This window comes from Ruditapes philippinarum, unplaced genomic scaffold (assembly GCF_026571515.1).
Source record: "Ruditapes philippinarum isolate M1 unplaced genomic scaffold, ASM2657151v2 ctg6884_1_1_1_1, whole genome shotgun sequence".
NCBI classification, from domain to species: domain Eukaryota; kingdom Metazoa; phylum Mollusca; class Bivalvia; order Venerida; family Veneridae; genus Ruditapes; species Ruditapes philippinarum.
Genome location: NW_026862237.1, coordinates 76,906 through 98,826, shown reverse-complemented (window position 1 = coordinate 98,826; position 21,921 = coordinate 76,906). Strand labels below are relative to the sequence as shown.

At 32.8% G+C, this 21,921-nt stretch overlaps 2 protein-coding genes across 2 annotated transcripts; both read left to right on the top strand.

The window, feature by feature from the left end:
• The first annotated feature begins 2,791 nt into the window (after window positions 1-2,791).
• LOC132718354 (complement C1q tumor necrosis factor-related protein 7-like) lies at window positions 2,792-17,468 on the top strand. The gene is made up of 6 exons (XM_060702051.1): window positions 2,792-2,913; window positions 4,264-4,427; window positions 8,391-8,427; window positions 13,887-13,992; window positions 15,287-15,350; window positions 16,288-17,468. The coding sequence occupies exons 1-6, from the start codon at window positions 2,792-2,794 to the stop codon at window positions 16,686-16,688; spliced, it is 894 nt and encodes a 297-aa protein (XP_060558034.1). The 3' UTR covers window positions 16,689-17,468.
• Window positions 16,913-19,117, top strand: LOC132718353 (uncharacterized). Its single transcript, XM_060702050.1, has 3 exons — window positions 16,913-16,978; window positions 18,605-18,784; window positions 18,956-19,117. Exons 1-3 carry the CDS (start codon window positions 16,913-16,915, stop codon window positions 19,115-19,117), a joined length of 408 nt encoding a protein of 135 aa, XP_060558033.1.
• The last annotated feature ends 2,804 nt before the right edge of the window (window positions 19,118-21,921 follow it).

Sequence of the window (21,921 nt, the reverse complement as noted above, 5' to 3'; positions counted from 1 at the left end):
TGATCATTTCGTTTAACATTTTTAGGACTAGGAAATAGTATGCTATGAATGTATGAAAGATAACAAATTGTCATTTGAATTGTTAAAAAGATTTGCTATGATTTACCTGAGACACGGAATGCATTTGTTTGCTACACTCGTTGCTTCATTATGACATATTTTGTTAACTACAGTTTAAATACAAACAAAAAAAAAGAAAAAAGAAAAAAAAAAAACAGCAATACAACGCAACATATTTGCTATCACATAATGCAAGAAAAATCGAGCGTGTTATCAACTGAAAACATATATTAATTAAAAGATTAGCAAGTGACCACTGTATAGTACTTAAGTGTTTACAGAATAAAATGGACTACATAAGTGTTGGGTGGTCTAACTTGTGGATAATGTTATCGTTGTTTATTTATTCTCTAATCATCGACTGTCTAATAAAAGGTATACATGCACCGTAACCTTAAGATATTTCTATTAAAGTATGATGGAATGTTTAACTGATGATAGCAAAACAAAGTTTGGGAGAAATTCAATATCTATTATTTATTTCACAGCAGACTGGTTTTAATATTAAATGATCTGCATAAGTGAAGCTATCAAATAAGAAACTGATTCTTCCAAAAAAAAAAAAAATATATATTTTTTGTGATTATACAAAATACGATTTAAAACTAACAACGAACGCAAGCCCACACAACCCAGCAACATCGGCAAGGAGCCCAGCAGGACACCAAAAGTAAAAAGGGACAGGGCACAAGCAAACCCCGGACGGGGACTAGTCAGGCAAAACAAAAATTTCATGGATACCATGTACAAATATCTTCATTTTACGAATAATCTACGAGCAAGACTCTTTAGATATGTATACTGAAATATATTAACTAAAATGATTGTCCGCATGATTGCAGAAATGCGTTTTGCACTAGGACATGCTCTGCAGATCTGCTGCATCATCAGTTCAAACCAAGCATCACTGCGTAAGTTAGGACGCAATTTCAAAACATTGAATCCGGGTTTATATTCTGGAGGCCACGTTATCTAAATTTCATCTTACTTTAAATTGATATTTATGACATTCAAAACAGGTAGTAAACGTGCCAGGTAACATTAAATCTCACAAACATTAAAGTAAAGTAAACAATGAAAATTGTCTAGGTATTGCATGGGTAATATATTCATGTGTAAACGATCTTTTAAACAGTTAAGCCGGATTTACAATTTACCGTATTGGGCTTTCTTGATAGTATATTCTTGTTTGTTTGTTCGTTTGTTTATTTGTCTTTTGTTATTTTGTTTGTTTTTGTCTTTTTTAGCTCACCTAAGCATATGATCAGGGTAAGCTATTAGGATCACTTTTCGTCCGTCGTCCGTTGTCCGTTCACTCTTTTAAAACGACATCTCCTCTGAAACAATGAGGCAGATCATAATGAAACTTCACAGGGATGTTCCTTGTGTTAAGCCTTAACAAAGTTGTTCAAAGAATTCCATTCCATGCAGAACTCTGGTTGCCATGGCAACCAAAAGAAAAAAAAAACTTTAAATATCTTCTTCTTTCTAAAAAACCCAAAGAGCTAGAGCTTAGATATTTCGCATGAAACATCTTCTAGTGAGTGTCTACCAAGTTTCTTCAAATAAAGGCCCTGGGGTCAAAATTGGCCCCGCCCCAGGGGGTCATTGACTTTCCCTATATGCATATAGTAAAAATTTAAAATAAAATTTCTTTTAAAGAATTCAAAGAGCTAGAGCTAAGATATTTAGCATGAAACATCTTCAAATGGGTGTCTACCAAGTTTGTTTAAATAAAAGCCCTGGGGTCAAAATTGGCCCGCCCCAGGGTGTCATTGATTTTACCTATATGCATATAGTAAAAATTTAAAATAAAATTTCTTTTAAAGAATCCAAAGAGCTAGAGCTAAGATATTTAGCATGAAACATTTTCTAATGGATGTCTACCAAGTTCGTTCAAATAAGAACCCTGGGGTCAAAATTGGCCCCGCCCCGGGGGTCATTCATTTTCCTTATATGTTTATAACAAAAACTTAAAAGATCTTTTTTGAAAAAAAAAATAGCTAGAGTTTAGATACTAAGCATGAAACATCTTCTAGTGAGTGAATTCCATGTTTGTTCAAATAAAAGCCCTGGGATCAAAATTGGCCCCGCCCCGGGGGTCATTCATTTTCCTTATATGTGTATGACAAAAACTTACAAAATCTTCTTTGAAACAACTCAAATAGCTAGAGTTTAGATATTAAGCACGAAGCATCTTCTAGTGAGTGTCTACAAAGTTTGTTCCAATAAAAGCCCTGGGTTCAAAATTGGCCCCATCCCATGGGACATTGATTTTCCTTATATGTGTATAGCAAAAACTTAAAAATCTTCTTTGAAAAAACCTGAATAGCCAGAATTCAGATATTAAGCATGAAACATTGTCAAGTAAGTGTCTACAAAGATTGTTCAAATAAAAGCCCTGGGGTCAAAACTGCCCCAGGTGTGTCATTGTTTTTAACTATATGTGTAAAGAAAAAAACTTGAAAAATCTTCTTTTAAAAAACCCAACAAGCTAGACCTTAGATGTTTAGCATGAAACATCTTTTAATGGGTGTCAACCAAGTTTGTTCAAATAAAAGCCCTGGGGTTTAAACTGGCCCCGCTCCGGGGTCCTATATACAGGTGAGCGACTTAAGGGCCATCATGGCCCTCTTGTTTTTTTGCTATTTCATTATTTCAGTCATAAAAAAACTAATTTTATATAGTTCTGTGATGATATTGCTTATAATACAAATTAATACAAATTAATATGAAGAACAAAGTCAATAAGGGAGGGCAACATTTAAAGAACACAGGACTACCGTCAAGGAACTCAGCAGGTCACAAGACAGGACATGGCACACGGCATAATGTTAGAATTCATATTGTTGGGTACAGTATTTCAGTGTTTTTCTCCTTTTATACTAGGGGTGTCACGGTAAAAAAAAATGCTAACTGTAATAACCATGTTGAACGTTTAACCGACCGTACTTATTACATCCTTAGATTTTCAACATTAACATTGTTTCTCTATGACAAGATATGTCATTTTCTTCATATTTTGTTGCACTCAAAATGATTACCATACATATCCAAAAATAAAAAACAAATATTTTCCGCTAGGGTCGCAACGTTTTCGATTAGATCGGAAAAAATGCAATGCTGAGTACAACTTAAATACAAACAATTGCCATGTATTGTCATTAAAAACTAAGGTAATATTTAAAATCAATTTAAAACGTTTTCGCCCCTTAGTTAAATACTAGCCTCGGTTACCGGTTATGAAATTTCCTATACGGCTTTAAGCTAAAAAATACCGAGTAAACGTGACACCTCTAGTTTATACATATATGATAATTATATTAATCTGAATACAATATACGTTGTAACATTTTGCACATACTTATATCTTGAGACATTAAATGGATTTTGAAGGAAGTACGGGGTGTTCTTTATTATAAAACACAGGACCATCAATAAAGGGCGGCGTTCAATGAACACTGTCCCTCTCCCACCCACACACACGCGTGCGCGCATGATATAGCAGCACGCACCACCAACAGGGCATCAAACAAAAACAAAACCGCACAACTCATACTAACATTTTTTTAAAAATTGATACCTGACGCAATATACCTAATTATCTAAATTCATTTCATTTTTTTATAACATACTTCAGTCGAAGTCCCTGTTTTGATTTACAGACCATATGATTGTAGATAATGGCTATATTAATGATTTTGCTGTTTTATTGAAGAGAAAAATCATCTCGGGTGCGCCCTTGCACAACTCAAACTAGCAGATGATTAAATTGACAAGTATTCGCTATTAATGCCTTATGAATTTAATGTTGATATAAATAACGTAAGTTATTTTATAATGCTAAAATACATAGGTTCGCTAAAAAGCGAAATTTTCACATGGACACACATTTTCAAGATAGTTTTATTTTTAATTTAAACTTATTTTATGATTTGCACTGATACGTTTCAAAACACAAATACGAAAACTAAGTCAAAAATTTTAATATGTAAAATGTAGCAAAACAGTTTGTAACTATAAGGATTGAAAGCATCCAACTATGACATGACTGTATACAATAACTGGTATCTAATACCGGTATAGCATACATAATAATCTAATTGAAAAATAAGACCGTTGATAAATAAGACCCAGGTAACTGGAAGTGGTTAACTTATTTATTTTATTTAAATTATGTTTTATTTATGTTATGTTTATAAGTGGTAGCAGTGGTAGTCGTAATGGTAGTAGTGGTTGTGGTAGTGGTAGTTGTGGTGGTTGTGGTGGAAGAAATGGTACTAGTGGTGGTGGTAGTGATGGTAGTGGCCGTAGTGGTCGTGGTAGTAGTGGTGGTAATGTTGGTAGTAGTGGTTGTAGTAGTAGTGGTAATAGTAGTAGTAGTAGTTGTAGAAGTTGTGGTGGTAGTAGTGGTAGTGGTATTAGTAGTAGTGGAAGTAGTAGTGGTAGTGATTGTAGTGGTGGTAGTGGTGGTGCTAATGTTGGTAGTAGTGGTCGTAGTAGTAGTGGCAGTGGTAGTAGTAGTAGTGGTAGTAGTAGTAGTGGTAGTAGAAGTGGTGGTAGTAGTGGTAGTAGTAGTGGAAGTAGAATTGGTGGTAGTAGTGGTGGTAGTGGTAGTAGAAGTGGTAAAAGTAGTAGAAGTGGTGTTGTTAGTAGTGTTGATAGAGGTAGTAGGGGTAGTAGTAGTAGTGGTAAAATTGGTATTGGTGGTGGTACTAATAAGTAGTGGTATTAATAGTGATGGTAGTGGTTAAAGTGATAGCGGTGGTAGTGGTAAAAGTTAAAGTGGTGGTAGTAGTGGTAGTGAGGTAGTAGTGGTAGTAGTAGCAGTAGTATTTAGATTTGCACGCAGAGCCACATACCCATGTTGACACTACATATAATTAATAGCATATTGCCACGGCAGCATATTGTTTGTTTTAGAGAGAAAATGAGTTAAATAATTGTAAACAAGTAATAACGTTTAGCAAATGATGTTTTGAATAGAAAATAACAAATGGTCATACTTCATAATGTTTATATGGATTTATAGAAATAATTATGTTCTATCTTACTGTCTTACAAATGCATTTATTTAAAAAATAGACCCCTGTTCACCATCATCCCCATCCCCGGGGAAAAACACAAACGTTTTATAAATCACAATTGTTATTTTTACTCCACACAATTTGCCTTGATTTGTAATTATATAAAAAAAAATGTATTAGATTTTCTTATATAACCAACAACATATCGCGTCGCATAAACACTAACTATATCAGTTTAACTTATTTTTCTAAGCGATAAAAATATTAATTGCTAACGAAAAATAAGTTTTACTTGTCGCCCATTTCTATTTTATGGAATCTGCTTAAACATGCTGCCTGGTGCCCTAGTGGCCACACAACCGATATACCTGTGCATTTTGATTTTGTCGGATGGGGCGGCTGGGGCTTGGGTGGCTGCAGTGAATGAACCTTGTATTCCCCTTCTCGTTCAATTCATGTTTGAAATGTTTTTTTTATCAATTTTCGACAATATGTTGCTTTATAAGTTCATCAGAGCCGAAGGCTCAGGGTGAGCTATAAGTATCAAAGGGGGATACTCCGGCGTCCGTCATCATGCGTCAACAATCATCTTTTTCTCTAAAACCGCTAGACAGATTTACTTCAAATTTGGTCTGTAGCATTCTTGTGACAGTCACATCTAAATTTGCTCATTTGATTCCAATTGCCCTCTTTTAGGGGTAAAAAGAGCTAAAAATAGAAAAAACCTTTAGACATCTTCTTCTACAGAACCAATTGATGGATGATCAACAAACTTTATATGTAACATTCTTATGTACTCTTTTATCAAATTTGCTCATATTAATTTGATTGGCCTCTTTTAGTGGTCTCTAGACCTAAAAATAGAAAATCCTTCAGACATCTTCTTCTACAGAACCAATTGATGGATGATTACCAAACTTTGTTTGTAGCATTCTTAGGTAGTCTTTTATCAAATTTGCTCATATTAATTTGATAGGACAATTTTAGTGGTCAAGGGAGCTTAAAATAATAACAACCCTTAGACATTTTTTCTACAGAACTTATAGATGGATGATCATCAAACTTTGTAATTAACATTCGATAATTAACTTATGACATAGTGCTTTGTTTCTAAACAGAGAACATATCTGCACATTGTTTTTCATTTGACATGCTTAAAAAAGACCCAGACCCCAAAACTCACTATGGCAAATTATATTTGTGGTACTATAATTTGTTGTGGATGCATTCTTGTTAGCTTATAATTTAGTGTTGTGTATGCAATCTTGTTTGCTAGGTAATTATAATAAAATAAAATCATCAAATAACATGCTGTAAAATTTGGACTCCTATTGATTGTATTGAAATTTGGACCAGGAATGTAATTTCTGATGCAAATTGAATTAAGAAAGTAACTGTCTACTTTTGATATTAATGATATCGTTTGACATTGTTTCTTGTTTGTTGATGTACATACTTGAAATTTGGATATTGGGTTTAATTTTTGATTCTAAATTGAATTTTTATATCCACTAGTATTACGTACGTATGACTAGATTCGTAGTTAGTGAGTAGCGAAAATTTAAATAACATAAAGTTTTACTAATGCGTAAAAGCAAATTTCTGTCTATGTTTCAGATGGGTGTTTTATAACAAACCTATTTACGATATAAATTAATGTCAGAGATGGATTTGGAAAGAGAAAATTGGCCCTGAATTGAGGAATGATACTCGCTCTCAACAGCAACATTAAACAAAAGAAAACCGTTTGTGTTTCTGTGTAGTAGTCAGCAATATATTGTTTTGTTTTCAAATTTCAAATGTTCAATTTATATTCAAATTATATAGAACCGGAGCTATAAATTTTGAGACGGCATTTAATCGTGCATTTACTGCATAAAGTGACCTACACTGTTTATAATTTTGTAAAAACATAATTCTAACTTGTTGTCATTTGTTTTAGAGATTTGACTGCATTCTTTTATAACTTTCTACTGCTATTTTCATTTAATTATGTCTTATATCCGGAACAATAACTTTGATTAATACTTGGTATTCAATTAACCAGGCTGGCTAGATGATTTCGTATGATAAAGACAATGTTTTCTAAAAAGCAGACAAAAGATATTATAATTTCTTAATAAAAGTTATAACACACCGCAATCAATGAATCAATCAATCATAAAAAGAAAATCATCTCAATCGTCATTAAATCTTTATTTTAATAGTGCAAAATAAATCTTCTTTTTTTCCATCACTTTTTTTGTAAAAGTGAGATGCTATTAAGTCAAAAACGAAACATCATTGGGAGAAAACAATGAATCTCAAACGTTGAAACTTATGGTGACGATTCCGCAATCTTGTGTGCTGAGTAGATTACTTGCAGAGGATTTTTTAATAACTTTGTTAGTTTCTTTTCTTATATCATATAGGCTTCGGTAAATTGGATCGAAAATGTTTAAAAATCGATGTACGGCTCTAAAAAAAACGTTACAAGTAGTATAGTATGGTCTGTAGCTCCCCTATTCGATGGCAAATGATGGCAAATGGCCTCAGTTGACCTTAACCTAGCTTCCCGCTGAAACAGTTCCCGCCAAAAAGCTGACCTCATTAATCTCGAAGACAGGGCAGTTACCAAATGTCATTATTTCCATCAAAATCATCAAAATTCCTGAAAGTCTGTGACAGTGTCAAAATTAGAGTCTTTATATGTCAAAAATGTCTTTATATCCTCTGGCACCAAAAATCCTGAAAGTCTGCGAGTGGCTCAGAAACAGACGCAGATCAGTAAAATTGAGGTCAAATTGTAAGAGCTTTTATAGAGACAAATTATGCTGTCGATGAACTAATTATTTCTAGCGCCATTAATAATATTGCTTCATTAATACAGTAACAATTTAATGTTTTGAACATCAGTATTGAGATGGTCAATAGCATAAGTCCATATAAATGTATTTGCTTTATAATAAATGTCCTACTCTGAATTTTAGCGGGAATATTTGTTATCTAACATGATGACTGTATTGTGTGAAAAGTATCTGAGTTATGTATATATCACTCGTAGACTGTAAATGAGTTACATATTAACTTAAAGCTCAATACATGTAATTATTGTATTGACATAGTATATTGATGCCAATATGGACAATTGATCAAACAATCGTTGTCAAACTTTAGAAATAAGAGAAAAAAATAAGAATCTATTAATATGTGACTTTAGTAAAGGTTTTCTGGTGGGTGTTTTAAGTAAAGGTCATATGGCAAACTACAAGATATTTACTGTTAAAGGAAGGTCTTCAGGTACACATCCGTGCATTATTTCAGGCTCGAACAGGGAGAAGAGTAGAACTGCCGATGTTTCGTAAGCCATTTTGATTGCTCCCGCACATGCACAAAGTTTTTTCTCTCTCTCTTTATTTTTATGTTAACATAATGTTCCATTTCAGTTTCTAAAAAAGCACTATGATTCACATTGATTTCTTAAAAAAACTATAAGCGGATTCTCTCACTGACCTATTTCGTCTTACTTGTTCAAACCTGTTGACAGCTTGGCCCATAGGGGAGGGCATCGGGCTAATAATCAGGCACCCCTGGTTTATATTCAAATGTGAAGGGTAAATTGTCCATAAAGCATTTAGTCGTATGGTCATTCGTCAGTCACTGCTGATTCAGAACCCACAAAATCACGTTGGATAAGTATTAGATCGCCTTATGCATGAAGTTTGTAGCTTCGAGACACGGGTCTATCTAATTTGTAAGAGGGAGCTTTGCCCCCGAGTATTTTTCAGATTGCCGGGCGTTTTGATGTTCTTACTCTTTTATATCATAGTCAAACATAAAATCACGTTCCCTTTTGTCACAATCTTAAACCCAAGAAAAAAAGTAACCAATGAGCGAGCATCTGAATATGACATTTCTATCGCTTTCGCTTTTTTCTGCCGTCACATTAAGTAAACTCAAGCAAAAAACATGAGCCAACCAATGAGGATGCTCTGCAGTGCGGGTAGGTAATACCGGCCCTCCAGTTAATGCACTGTGCATGTATATATATATATATACGAATAAACTCTGACATATTATCAACAGAAAGGTCCCCAAACTATGATACAAACATGCAATGTCGACGTATCGTAACTGGAGTATTCAGGTTATTTAGTTACCCAAACTCTAGTTAACGCACTAAACATATAGCATGCTCATTGATTGGCTTCTTTTTCTGGTATATTTATTAAGGCGACAAACTTAAGGAGGAAATATTGTCATAATGAATATAATCAGTTGCTATTACATTTATTCATTCATTCATTCATTCAATTATTTATTCATTTGTTCATTCATTCATTTATCCATTTATTCATGCATTCATTTATTCATTCATTCATTCGTTCATTTATTCATTTCTTCATGCATTCATTTATTCATTCATTCATTCATTCATTCATTCATTTATTTATTTATTTATTTATTTATTTATTTATTTATTTATTTATTTATTTATTTATTTATTTATTTATTCATTCATTCATTCATTTATTCATTCATTCATTTATTCATTCATTCATTCATCATTCATTCATTTCAATATTGTGACGTCAGGGATAGTGTTTTATATTTGCCTGAGGTAAAAAAAAGGATAAGAACATCAAAATACTTATAAATCTGATCGGGGGTGGGGGTTTACCCCCTCGTACAAATCAAAAAGCCTCTATGAACTCATGTACTTTCAAATACTTAGTTCAGAATGACTGTGTGCGGTGTGAAGACTTTTTCCATTTGAAAATTGTCTGTGCTAAATTAAGTTATTTTTTTATAAAAAGCATAATTTTCTAAAGTGGCATAAATGATTGATACAATACACGCTTGCTTGCCAGAGAAAGATGGCACGTTCTTTTATCATAAATACCCTAGTTATATATTTTATTTCTATTTATTTACATGTACAAACGTTATATCAACTGTCATAATAACAGGATGTGTGTCATATAACTTCACATCAACATGAAATGTTATATTCTGCCTTTGAGAAACTCACCATAGTTGTATGACTTTTAATACATTCATTAACACATGTATGTAATATTTATTTAGGCAAAAATGTACCAACCTCCCGATCTCTCCCAGTTGCAAATTAAAAAAATTAAATTCAATGTGTTACCTTTTTTAACGTGTTACATTTATCAAATACAACGCAGTTTCTATGTAAATTAAAAATATGTGAACGAAACGCTTACACTTGTGACATGTTATATTCATGCTTAATATGTATCCAATTATAATACTAATATGTATCTTATATGTATGTAATTTCTATTAACGCGTTATATGTATCTTATATCTATTAACGCTATATTTGTATCTAATTCTTACTTCATAGTGATGGTGATATGAAATTATAAAAAAAAAAAAAAAAAAAAAATGAAAAAAAAAAAAAAAAAAAAAAAAAATATATATATATATATAATATATATTATATATAATATATATATATATATATATATATTAGAATCATCAATCTATCTATCTATATATATTAGAATCATCAATCATCGAAATATGCATCCGGTTTTGTGTTCAGTACTGTGAATACATATATTAAAATAATTTAATATCGAGCAAAATACTTTTCACAACATTAGTAAAGAGTGACTGCGATCATTGTATGATTACGTTTTGAGTCAATCCGTCAACACTGTGACGTGTAGCGACTTTCAGTTTGTCTGGTTGAGTTATGCTTACAACGTCATCGCGCACCTGCAAAAGAATCACAGTATGATTGAAGATACAAAAAAAATATTCTCAGATGACATTGTTTCATACCACTGTATACTGCATCACAGGAAATTTGGTTTAAATGTAAAAAATAAGGTGACAGTTGTCACCAACAGGCTCGATCAAACCGGGATTTTTTTATCGTCTCCATTTTGACACCTAAACAATATGTGGACCGAGACGAACTTCAATTCACTTTGTCTATATAATATACTCGTTTAGATAGCAGCGCAAGCCATTTATGAAAAAGAGATATAATAAAGAAAAAAAAATCATCTTTAAAATGACACGTGTTGATTTGTGAGATTTTATGTGACATAACGACTGCTTTTCTTCAAGTTTTGTATATCATCAAATATCATATTTCAGTAAAAAGCAATTTAGATTTTGAGATATAAAGAGCTACCCGGATACAAGTCCCGGATTCAAATTTTTTCGTTTATGACTTTTAATAAATTATTACCTTTAGAATTACGCATGTCCTTGCAAAGTTATATCATATTATCTTTTTTTAAAGAATCTTCCTCATAGAGTGTTCGTAAAATGTTAAATATTTTCATGTCCTGTAAAAGCAGATTATGACAATAAATATATATTCAATTATTTCAAGACAACATAAACATGTGTTTAATAATGTTTTCATACTCTATTAAGATCGAATTGGATATTGAACAGCTGAAGTAGCACTTAATTACAGTAATGGTTTGTAAAGTTACCAAATGTAAACAAAGTCGTATTTTCACAATAATGTTTATGCATTTTATTTAATTATGTCAATTGCCAACAAAGCAAAAGAAGCACTGAAGCAAATGAGTAGTTTAATTATTCTTTTTTTAAATTTATTTATTTTTTAAACTGTAGCAAGAAAACAAAAAAAAGAACGTTTTTGTTATGTATTTGAAATTCATTGATTTATTTAAATTCGTGGGCTTCAATTGCAATAATATATTATCTCAGGCGAGCAGCATTCAAGTAACTATTGTGTCCGGAAAATCACGGCTTATAATACTCGTAACTATGATTATCGCCCAATTAAATTCCAACAATTTCGTTTATTTTAGGTTTTTGAACATTTTTTTTTCCCAAGTTGTTGGCCCCTGAAAAAATAAATGCATACGTCAAACATGAAGGATTGGATAAATATCATCGAAACACAAGGATTTAATGTATGTGTTTTCTATCAATATCCACCATAAAACTATTTAAAATTTCTATGCAACAATAGCATTTAATAGCTATAATAGTCTGAAGGGTCCCTCGCGAAACAGTTGGAGCCCTCGCCCCATACCGGGCCAGGGCACCAACCATTCCTTGGGACGCTGCAGACGTTATAACACGAAAAAACGTATGTTAACACCATATATTATTATTTTTTATTATTATTATTATTATTATTATTATTATCATCATTATTACAATGTATTATCATTACTCATTATTATCATCATAATCCCATCATCAAACAACATCATACTCATCACCATTATTATTATCAATGCCATCCTTATTATTATTATTATCATCATCATCATCATTTATTATTATTATTATTATTATTATTATTATTATTATTATTATTATTACCCTGTTTTTAATTGATTTGTGTTGGGGAAGGATTTCATTGAATGTCTTTGATGATATTTTATCATAAAAAATTATTCTAGAAGTATTTTTTTAATTTTGTGTTTGCAAGATTTTTATTGCAGACCCATTGTTCTGAACACCTTTCTCGATTTTGTTTGTATGTGTGTTACTTGGCTTCTGTTGTTACTAATCGACTCATAATGGTTCGTAAGACTGCAAACCCCACTCGACCCAGTAAGCAAGGGCCAGCGGCCAGGAGTCCAGAAAGAACACAAACAACAGCAGGAAAGGACACAAGGATGACTATGGGCAGGATAATCACTTCAATAATACATAAAAGTAAATAATTGTAACTGACAAAGAAATCAAATACAATTGACTGATTAATAGGTCCACAAAGTAAAGGGGTACAGGGGACTTAAAGTACGGGGAGGGGAGGGAAAATTAAACAAACAAAAAACAAAAAAAACTAAGAGCAAACGGGAAGGTAATGTAAACGAGAGGGACGCAAACGTGTCACAACAATAGTGTGAAACAATCAAGACATCCATGAGGGAACCCAGAGGGGGGCGCTTACCCTAATATGGTAACAATTACCGCCGATTAGTAGGCCCAATCAAACCGAACCTGCAACATTTTAGATTATGCCGCTTTGGATGATCTTTACATATTATGTTTTTTTTTCTACGTTATAAACACGTAATTTTGTTTCTTCTCCAAATTTAACTTAAATCAAGCTTTAATGTATCCGTTGAACGAGGGGATATCGTGGTACCATGGTGCCTGCTCGGCAAACTGATATAAAATCAAATTTTGTTTTAAAGTGTTTAGTTGTGAACATTTGTTTGTCAACATCTCCATTATGGGATTACTTACAGTGTTGTTTATTGTTCTGGTAAATTATATGTCTTTAAATTTTAAACTTAAGTTCATGATTAAATCATAAACGTTGGATAAGTCTGCTTTTCCTATTTGTTTGGTGTAATTTGAGGATAGACATGCAGTCATAAAAACGATTTAATCAATGGCTAAGCTGATGTTTCTAAATTCAAAATGACACCATTTTCATGCTGGATGTTTAAATCTGCCTGAGCCGGTGCTAGAGGGCGTAGACGGTACCTTGCACTCTCCAGTTCCGTCTATGAACAGGCTCAATCAAACCCAGTCTGCAACATTTCTTCATTTTGTCGTTATGGGCGATCTTTTGGGATCCTGTTTTTCTCTATTTTATGAAAGGTTCTTAATCTAACAAAAGAAATAAATGACAATAACAAATTATGTTCAAATGATGATAATAATACTAATTAAAATATTTAAATAGTAATATAACATTTGTATAAATATAATTTAAAGTTGACTGATAAATTGAAAAACTTTATGATAATGTCGTCATTCTATGGTGCTAATTTCAATTAATTATTTATTAAGTTACTTTATTTATTTATTTATTTTATTTTTACAATGTAGACTTATGGAACGTTTATATTTCCAGTGGGTAAATACGTTGTCTGCGTTTTGGTGGAAACCAAGTGACGATAGCAACGGTATACCATGTCCGGGCGTTACCGATCAGGTAACCTGATATTTCGTTGGGTTTTCTTTCTGTTGTTTCTGTCTTTATTGTGGTTATCTTTAGACGACACTGTTATATAAAAAATGCAATTCCATAACCTTCGCAATACTTTCAAAATTATTTTTTATTCAGTTTCGCTCGTTGTTGTCTCGTTAAGTGCATTCGCATACTTTCACATTGGGGTCAAATGATATTTTCCGTGTATTGACACTTTGCCACATCAAAGGATTCGTGACTGAACAGTATTAACCCTTTTAAAACTAAATGTCTTAAATGGACTTGTTCATATTTCTATGAAAAAAAACTGTAATCATTTTGGGGTAGAATTTGAAAATACATACCCACATAATAGCGAAAAGCTCAGACCATGATCTTGGCAATAGTATACTTAGATGCCACCAACAGACTTAGGGTTATTAAAGTAAGTATCTAATACAAGGAATGCTGTTGGTGTATGTTTATATATATATATATATATATATATATATATATATATTATATATATATATATATATATATATATATAATATATATATATATATATATATATATATATATATTATATATATATATATATATAAGCATTTGTATCATAGTTTGGAGACCTTTCTCAGAGCAAATTCGTATATCCATACATGCACAAACAATGCAAAATAATTCAGCATTTAAACATACAAATGGTGATTTTGGAATTTAGAAAAAAACCCAAATGCGTTCATACAGCAGTTGTTACGGAACATTCAATGAGACACGTTTGTGCTTCTGCATGTTCACAATTAAATAATCAAATTCCAAAAAATGTATATGCCATTAACGAGATAACTATGAGCGAATTATGGAATTTGGAAAGATATCAAAGATAATGAAACCCATCCATAGGCAATGTGTAACCTACATTCCAGTTACAAGTTATTTGACGACAGGAAAAGGAGTAGATTAAATGTTAGATTACAGACTTGGTTAAACCACAAGCATAACATTCAAGTTGTGAACAAAAAAAAAACGGAAATCCAGAAAGAGTTTGTGGCATGAAAAGTCTATATAATATATAGACTAGAGGTCGTCTGTATATGAAATATAGGTCAGTTTAGATAACGATAACTGTCAAATATAAGAAAAACAAGATCAACAAGGGAGAAGGTGGTTTAACCGCCAAAAGACCCGACAATACAGGACCTTTGGCAAGGAGCCTAGCAAGACACCAAACTAGACTGTAAGTACAGGGTACATTAATAAACTCTTACAGAGTACTTTCATTTTTGTTATAACTGCTCTCTTTTTTGTTTGTTTTCAGAACTGTTTGCCTGGTTTCCGGTGTCAGAAGCACAAGGGTAAAATCGTCTGCATAGAAAGCCTCGGTGAGTAATACATATAGCTATGGTAAGTTCTTATGTACTGATCGTCAACGGAGGTTAATGATTGGTATGTTGTGTAGTTATTTTGTTTGAATGTTGTTGTGTTGATATTTTTATGAATTCTGAAAGTAAATGTGTTTTCTGATGGGTCTTTACAAGAGATCATTTAAAGGGTATTTGTTGTATCTTGGGGACCTCTTACAGTCGAACTTATTCGTGGTATGTGACATTTATCCGGCGTTGTCTATCTACCTTGTTTGGTTATCACGCCATTTGCATTATGCCGAAAGTGAGACTTTTATCAGTATTATGGCCCCATAGTTCTTCGTTTTTCTGCAAGCATTCTTAAAAGTCAAGGTCTTTAAAAGTAAACATACAGCAACCGCAATATTTTTAATACCAGCAATAAAAATGAACTAAAGCCTAGCGACACGGCTTATAATGTTATTTAACCGTATAACCATCTATTTCGAGCCATATATACTGCCAAACCGTTGGGGAGGGGACTACATAATGCAGTTAATATCATATGGCGCCGAAACAGGAATGATGATTTTTTGGCTTACATTGGTCGTTACTTTTTTCAAAGCAAAATTAGAGGTCAAAGCCACCCACGTGTTTGAGCTTCGAAAGTCGTATGTACTGAATATATTCCCTTTAAGTCGCGTCTTATGATTACGCAGTGATGAACGGTGGCTGCAATTCTGATGCCTCAGCTATTGCAGGCAATTATTCAGCAAGACATCTTGAATAATAATCAAATAAGTGGATGTAAATCATAAAACATAATAACTGTAAAGGTTTACGTTTTTGTTCATAGTTTGACCAGGTTTACCACATACAGATCTCTAAAGGTTGGCAACTGCAACAGCTTGGCAATGAAAGCAATTTTAAATAATTTCGCTGATAATAAACATATAAAATATTTGTTTTCTTTCAGATAAAATAGCCTTCGAAGCTTACACGACTAACAGCAGAGGATATTATTTTGATGGAAAGGTGCTCGTATTCCCAAATGTACTCCTAAACGACGGTCAAGGTTATAATCCAAAAACTGGCTTATTTAAAGCGCCAGTTGCTGGGGTATATAAGTTCACAGTACACGTTTGCAGTGCCCCCAACAAACACATGGTGGTAGCAATTGTAAAGGGAGATGAGGAGCAAATTGCAGTCACTATGGTATTTGAAGAACCATCCTCGAGCTGCACTTCTCACAGTGTTATTACAAGGTTGGAAAAGAATGAAATTGTTATGGCGAAAGTCCGGTATGACGAGAGTTATCTTGAATCAGATGAGTACCGTTGGCCCTCTTTCAGTGGATTTCTGATGTACAGCTATTAAAATTAACTTTTCTACTACATTTACATCTCATAAACGTATCAAAAATTTCTTTAACACATTATACAAAAGCACTCTTTGTGTCTTTATCAATGCTGTCCGACATGACTCGCAATAATAGACAAACAGTACATTTTTTCCTATAACCAATCATAATTTTTGAAACGCTTAACGCTTAACACTGTCAGCAAGGAAGGTAGGCATTCAATGCACGCATCCCTCAAAATATGACCAACAGCAAGCAGCCCAGCACGACACCAAACACAACAGAGCGTATGGGCAAATCTCGGGCAGTATGTCACCGCAATAGAATCCAAAGCAAAAATCATAGAAACCTACAGGGTAAATAAAGAAGAACGTTAATTAAAATACCTATAGGGTGAGGCTGGAAGTGCCAAAAGAACGTGGAGGGTGTCAAAAGAAATAAATAGTATTTCTTTCGTCAGAAACTCGCAAAGGTTTTATAATTATGCAAACTACCAAGATTTAGATGCATATGATATGACGAAGATATAAGTGATTGTGAATCATTTTGTGTAAATGGTGGCACATTGTAAATCTCGTGGAATTGTAACGTCAATATAAAATACTAGATCAATTATATGAGTATATTATTGGAAGTTGTAACATAGAACCTACAATAAAATTGCTTGAAATGAAGGGGAAAAAGAAGTAACAATTTTGAAGCTTAGTGGGCTTTTACTCTTTATCGTTATTTTATAAGCAGACTACCATTACAAATATAATAAATCATATTCAAATCATATCTTGTTATGGATTTATATGTAAACCCTGCCCAAATTCATTTTGTTTGCGCATGAATTTAATATGAGAATCAAATTAATACAAGCGTTTTACCTTTTCCACTTGTCCGTATTGCTCCAGAAAAGATTTTTCGCAAATCTAAAATATGCAAACACAGAAACTCTGAAGACCGCCCAAAAGAACGAAATGGAAAATGCTGCAGGCTCATTTTAAACTTGTTAAAACTGAAAAATATGCAGTTTTAAACATATTTATTGGCTTATTGAGATATCGGGGGAATCACGTGATTTTGTATAATTATACAAACGAGTAATGGCAACTTCTGAGCCTCAGTAAGTTCTTTTTTTTTCTAAAACAATTTGGGTACAAAATTATACCGTCTCTTTCGGCTTACTAATGCTTCATTTCCAATTTTCACAGGATTCAAAAAGTGTTCTCGAAAACCATAAAACGTAGGACAATGCACCACTTGGTATTAATGTTTGAAGATAGTTACTGTGTAATGATAGGCCAGGTCCAGTTTGGATTGAGGAAACGTTTTGCACCTTAATCTTTAAAAAATAGTGACTTTACCGTTTAAATACCGTTTAAAGTTTAAATTTCGATGGTATACAACTTACAACCAGGCTCGCATATTATAGTTTTATTCAACTCGTTCGAAAATGTTAGCATTGAACCTACCCTAAATCATTATCCTCTATATAATGCCTAACTTAGCTTCAATGAAAATGTATTACCATAATATTGTACTAAAATAACCAATTTTGATATGTGATCCAATGTTCCTTTTTTTCACCGGAGCTCAACTGACGTGCATAACCCAGAATCCAGATCATTAATACTTACATCATATTGAACACGTTAACCAGACATTCAACATAAGATAAGCATATAATAAATTCAGGGTAAAATAAAAAAAAAATAAAAAAAAATAAACATGATTTGAAATATTTTGATCGACCGTTCAAGAGCTAAATCAAATGATACTGAAACAATCAGCATGTATATTGTGGTGATGATGATGGTGTCTATAATGATGATGAATATGAGGATGAGACAGTTGAGGATGATGTCGATGATGATGTCGAAGATAATGATGATGATGTCGATAATGATGATGCCGAGGATGATGATGTTGATGATGTTGAGGATAGGATAATGGTGTCGAGGATGATGATGATGGTGATTATGTCGATGATGAGGATGATGATGGTGTCGTCGATGCTGATGATAAAAATGTCGATGCTGATGATGATGTAGATGATGATGATGTAGATGATGATGATGTCGATAATGATGATGTCGATGATGATGATGTTGATGATGTCGAGGATGTATGATGTTGTCGAGGATGATGATGATGGTGATGATGTCGATGATGAGGATGATGATGATAATGAATATGTCGATGATGATGATGATAAAGATGTCGATGCTGCTGCTGCTGATTATGATGTTGTAGATGATGATGTCGATGATGATGACGTTGATGATGTCGAGGATAGGATGATGGTGTCGAAGATGATGATGATGATGCTAATGTCGATGATGAGAATGATAAAGATGTCGTATATAATGATGATGATGTCGAGGATGATGATGATGATGTCGATGATGTTGATTATGTCGATGATGATGATGATGATGATGTCGAGGATGTTTCATAAGATGATGCCGATGATGATGGTGATGATAATGATGATGTAGATGTAGATGATGATGGTGATGATGTGGATGATGATGATTTCGAGGATGATGATGACGAGGTCGATGTAAATGATCATGATGATGATGATAATTATTATGATTATTATGATGAAGATGATGATGATGATTACAACACAGATGATTTAATGATGGAAAATAATACATGTTTATTATTCATGTTTATATCACATATTCTTGATTTGTTAAAAAGTTAGTTTAGGTTACAACTTTGCCGTGTTGGGCTTATTTAGAGATTGTGTTTGTCTCTATTTAGATGTCATACATGTTTATTTAGAAATATTCATATCAACTTAATTCAATATATAGTAGTGTTTTTTTACAAAAGTTCACATATTAAATGTAGTTGCAACAGGTTTCAGCATTTAATTTTATTTCAAAATGATACTAATACAAATGTTGTTAATGTATGAATACAATGATGATTTTGATAAGAGATGAAGCATATCAACATGGTGATATATCATAAAAACTTCAAATGTTTAAACGTAAATGATGACAAGAATAAATGCAGATCCGGCATGAAATGCATAAAGTCAGTTTTTTGTTTGTTTACTAAGGGTATAATATCCGTGGGCGAGTCATTAATACCCTTATTTTTCGAGCCCCTGCCTCTCACTGCTGTTGATTACCGCCATACAAGCGTCTTTAATTAATAGATGTGAGAAAGCTACATCGGTGGTTCTACTTGAATGTCCGGTTGTGCCTGAAATAATATACAAGGAGAATGCGCATGCATCCTTAACAAAGCAACGACATGTATGTAAATATAATCATACCAATGTGACTTTAAAATGTTTTTAGAAATGTATCAAAACTACCCGGATTTCATTTTTTGTTCAAATTTTACATTGAGTATATCAAATATTGATGTAGTTATTTTGTCCTGTTTTCCACTTATGAACATACAGGGCCATTGAAATCAACGTACTGAAGCAAGTTTAACAGTATTGTGCAATAACATATAATATACGACTTTGAAAGAGGCAAGCTTATAAATTGCGCAAACATGGTTACGGTTTTGTAACAATGGAGCCCTAGGTTATTAAACAGAAGATTAAGGGACACACAGTAAGTTATTCATCAATTATTTTCCAAGGGTATCATGCTCGCTTTAGATGAGGAAGGTCTGAGGTCCAAACCCGGGTCCTGGCAACTATTGTGTTAGTATCCTTTTTAGTTATGTTAACATATTTTTCTAAAAAAATAGCCAAGATATGCAGAGGTATGGTTATGATTAAAACGTACAGAAAAAAAATATATGTAGTGATATTTTGGTGCAAGATCGAAACCAATAATAAGAATGAACATAAGAAACTCAAAAGTAAATGCGTTGTTTTTTTTGTTTTTTTTTGCTCCCGGGCTTATAGTTATTTAACTATCCGTCCGTCTGTTCAGATGTCCAAATGAGGTTAACCTTAAACAGTAAATTGAATTTTTCTTAAGTTCTACCAGTACAAATGGATTCACAATTTACCAGCTTACTAATCAATAAAAAATACACAATATGGGCAAGTTCCATAACTATGGGCTCCCATGTTTATAAAGTTATAACCCTTTTTAGCACTATGAAAATGAATATTGTTAACTTAAACAGGCAAGTTGGATATATCTTAAGTGCTATTTAAACTAATGGCTTCATAAGTTACACACTTACATATAAATACAAAGTACATGCTATTTCGAAGTTGTATAAATCAGCCATCAATTTACCCCAGTTATTTCCCTTTATTCACTTTGGAAATCGGGCCTTGTATTGTTTACCTATTCCGGCAAGTTGGATTTATCTTAAATGTCTCCTCATTACTTAATTTACTTAATGATATCTTTTATATACAGTATTTAGATACCAAAAATGATCCTATAATTTTTTAGAGTTAAAGGTCTCTAGGATTAGGTCAAGGACACTGGTGTAAAAAAACACATTTATGTTCATACAGTTTTATTTATAATCCAATGTGTTTCATGTATAATACAAACATTCCAAGGAAGGTCCTCTTTCTTTGGGTTTAGTTAGGGGTCATTTGACGTCACACTTTCTTGGGGTTATTTAGTAGTCATTTGAGTCAATTTCAAGGTCACCAATGTGAAACAAGAGACTTGTTTACACTTTTATAGATGTAATAGCCTTATTCTATTGACAGATGTCTTTTATATATGGTAGGAACACAAAATTGAGTTTTTTCCCCCTTCAAATGGAGGGGTCAGTTGGGTCAAAGACACCAGCGCTAATAATATATGTTAACACTTTTGCTCATACTGCCTTTATTTGTTGACAGATGTATTTCATATTTGGTCGGAAGGTAACTTGCATTGTATTCTTTCTTCGGATTGGGTTAGGAATTAGTGGGTCAAGATCACATTTTTATACTTTAGCACATACATCAGTTATCAATTGCCAGATGCCTTTTATTTCTGGTAGGAAGATATCTTGCATGATATTCTTCCTTTTGATTGAGGTAGGGGTCAAGGTTAATGGTACCAATAATAGATTTCTACACATTTGCTCAAGCAGCTCAAGCAGCCTTTATGTTTTGACTGATGCTTTTTAAATTTAAAAGGATGATAACTTGCACCATTTTGATTAAAGAATATGGAAACAAAGTGATCCCTCGAAAGCATTAAAAACTAAAAAATTAAGTCAACGTCCCTCACGCTCCCTAAGTTTAAGCTCAGTCGTATCAAGGTCAACAGTGGTAAACATTGATTTTACCTTATGCCCGTACACACTTTATTTATGGACAAA

What these genes read in the sequence shown, in the direction of transcription:
- LOC132718354 (XM_060702051.1), top strand. Translation starts at nt 2,792, where the DNA reads ATGAAGAACAAAGTCAATAAGGGAGGGCAACATTTAAAGAACACAGGA. An exon ending in GTTAGAATTCATATTGTTGG is followed by an intron (nt 2,914 to 4,263) that starts GTACAGTATTTC and finishes TATGTTTATAAG; the next exon opens with TGGTAGCAGTGGTAGTCGTA. An exon ending in TAGTGGTTGTAGTAGTAGTG is followed by an intron (nt 4,428 to 8,390) that starts GTAATAGTAGTA and finishes GCATTATTTCAG; the next exon opens with GCTCGAACAGGGAGAAGAGT.
- LOC132718353 (XM_060702050.1), top strand. Translation starts at nt 16,913, where the DNA reads ATGACCAACAGCAAGCAGCCCAGCACGACACCAAACACAACAGAGCGT. An exon ending in GTATGGGCAAATCTCGGGCA is followed by an intron (nt 16,979 to 18,604) that starts GTATGTCACCGC and finishes TGTTGAGGATAG; the next exon opens with GATAATGGTGTCGAGGATGA. An exon ending in ATGTTGATGATGTCGAGGAT is followed by an intron (nt 18,785 to 18,955) that starts GTATGATGTTGT and finishes TGTCGAGGATAG; the next exon opens with GATGATGGTGTCGAAGATGA.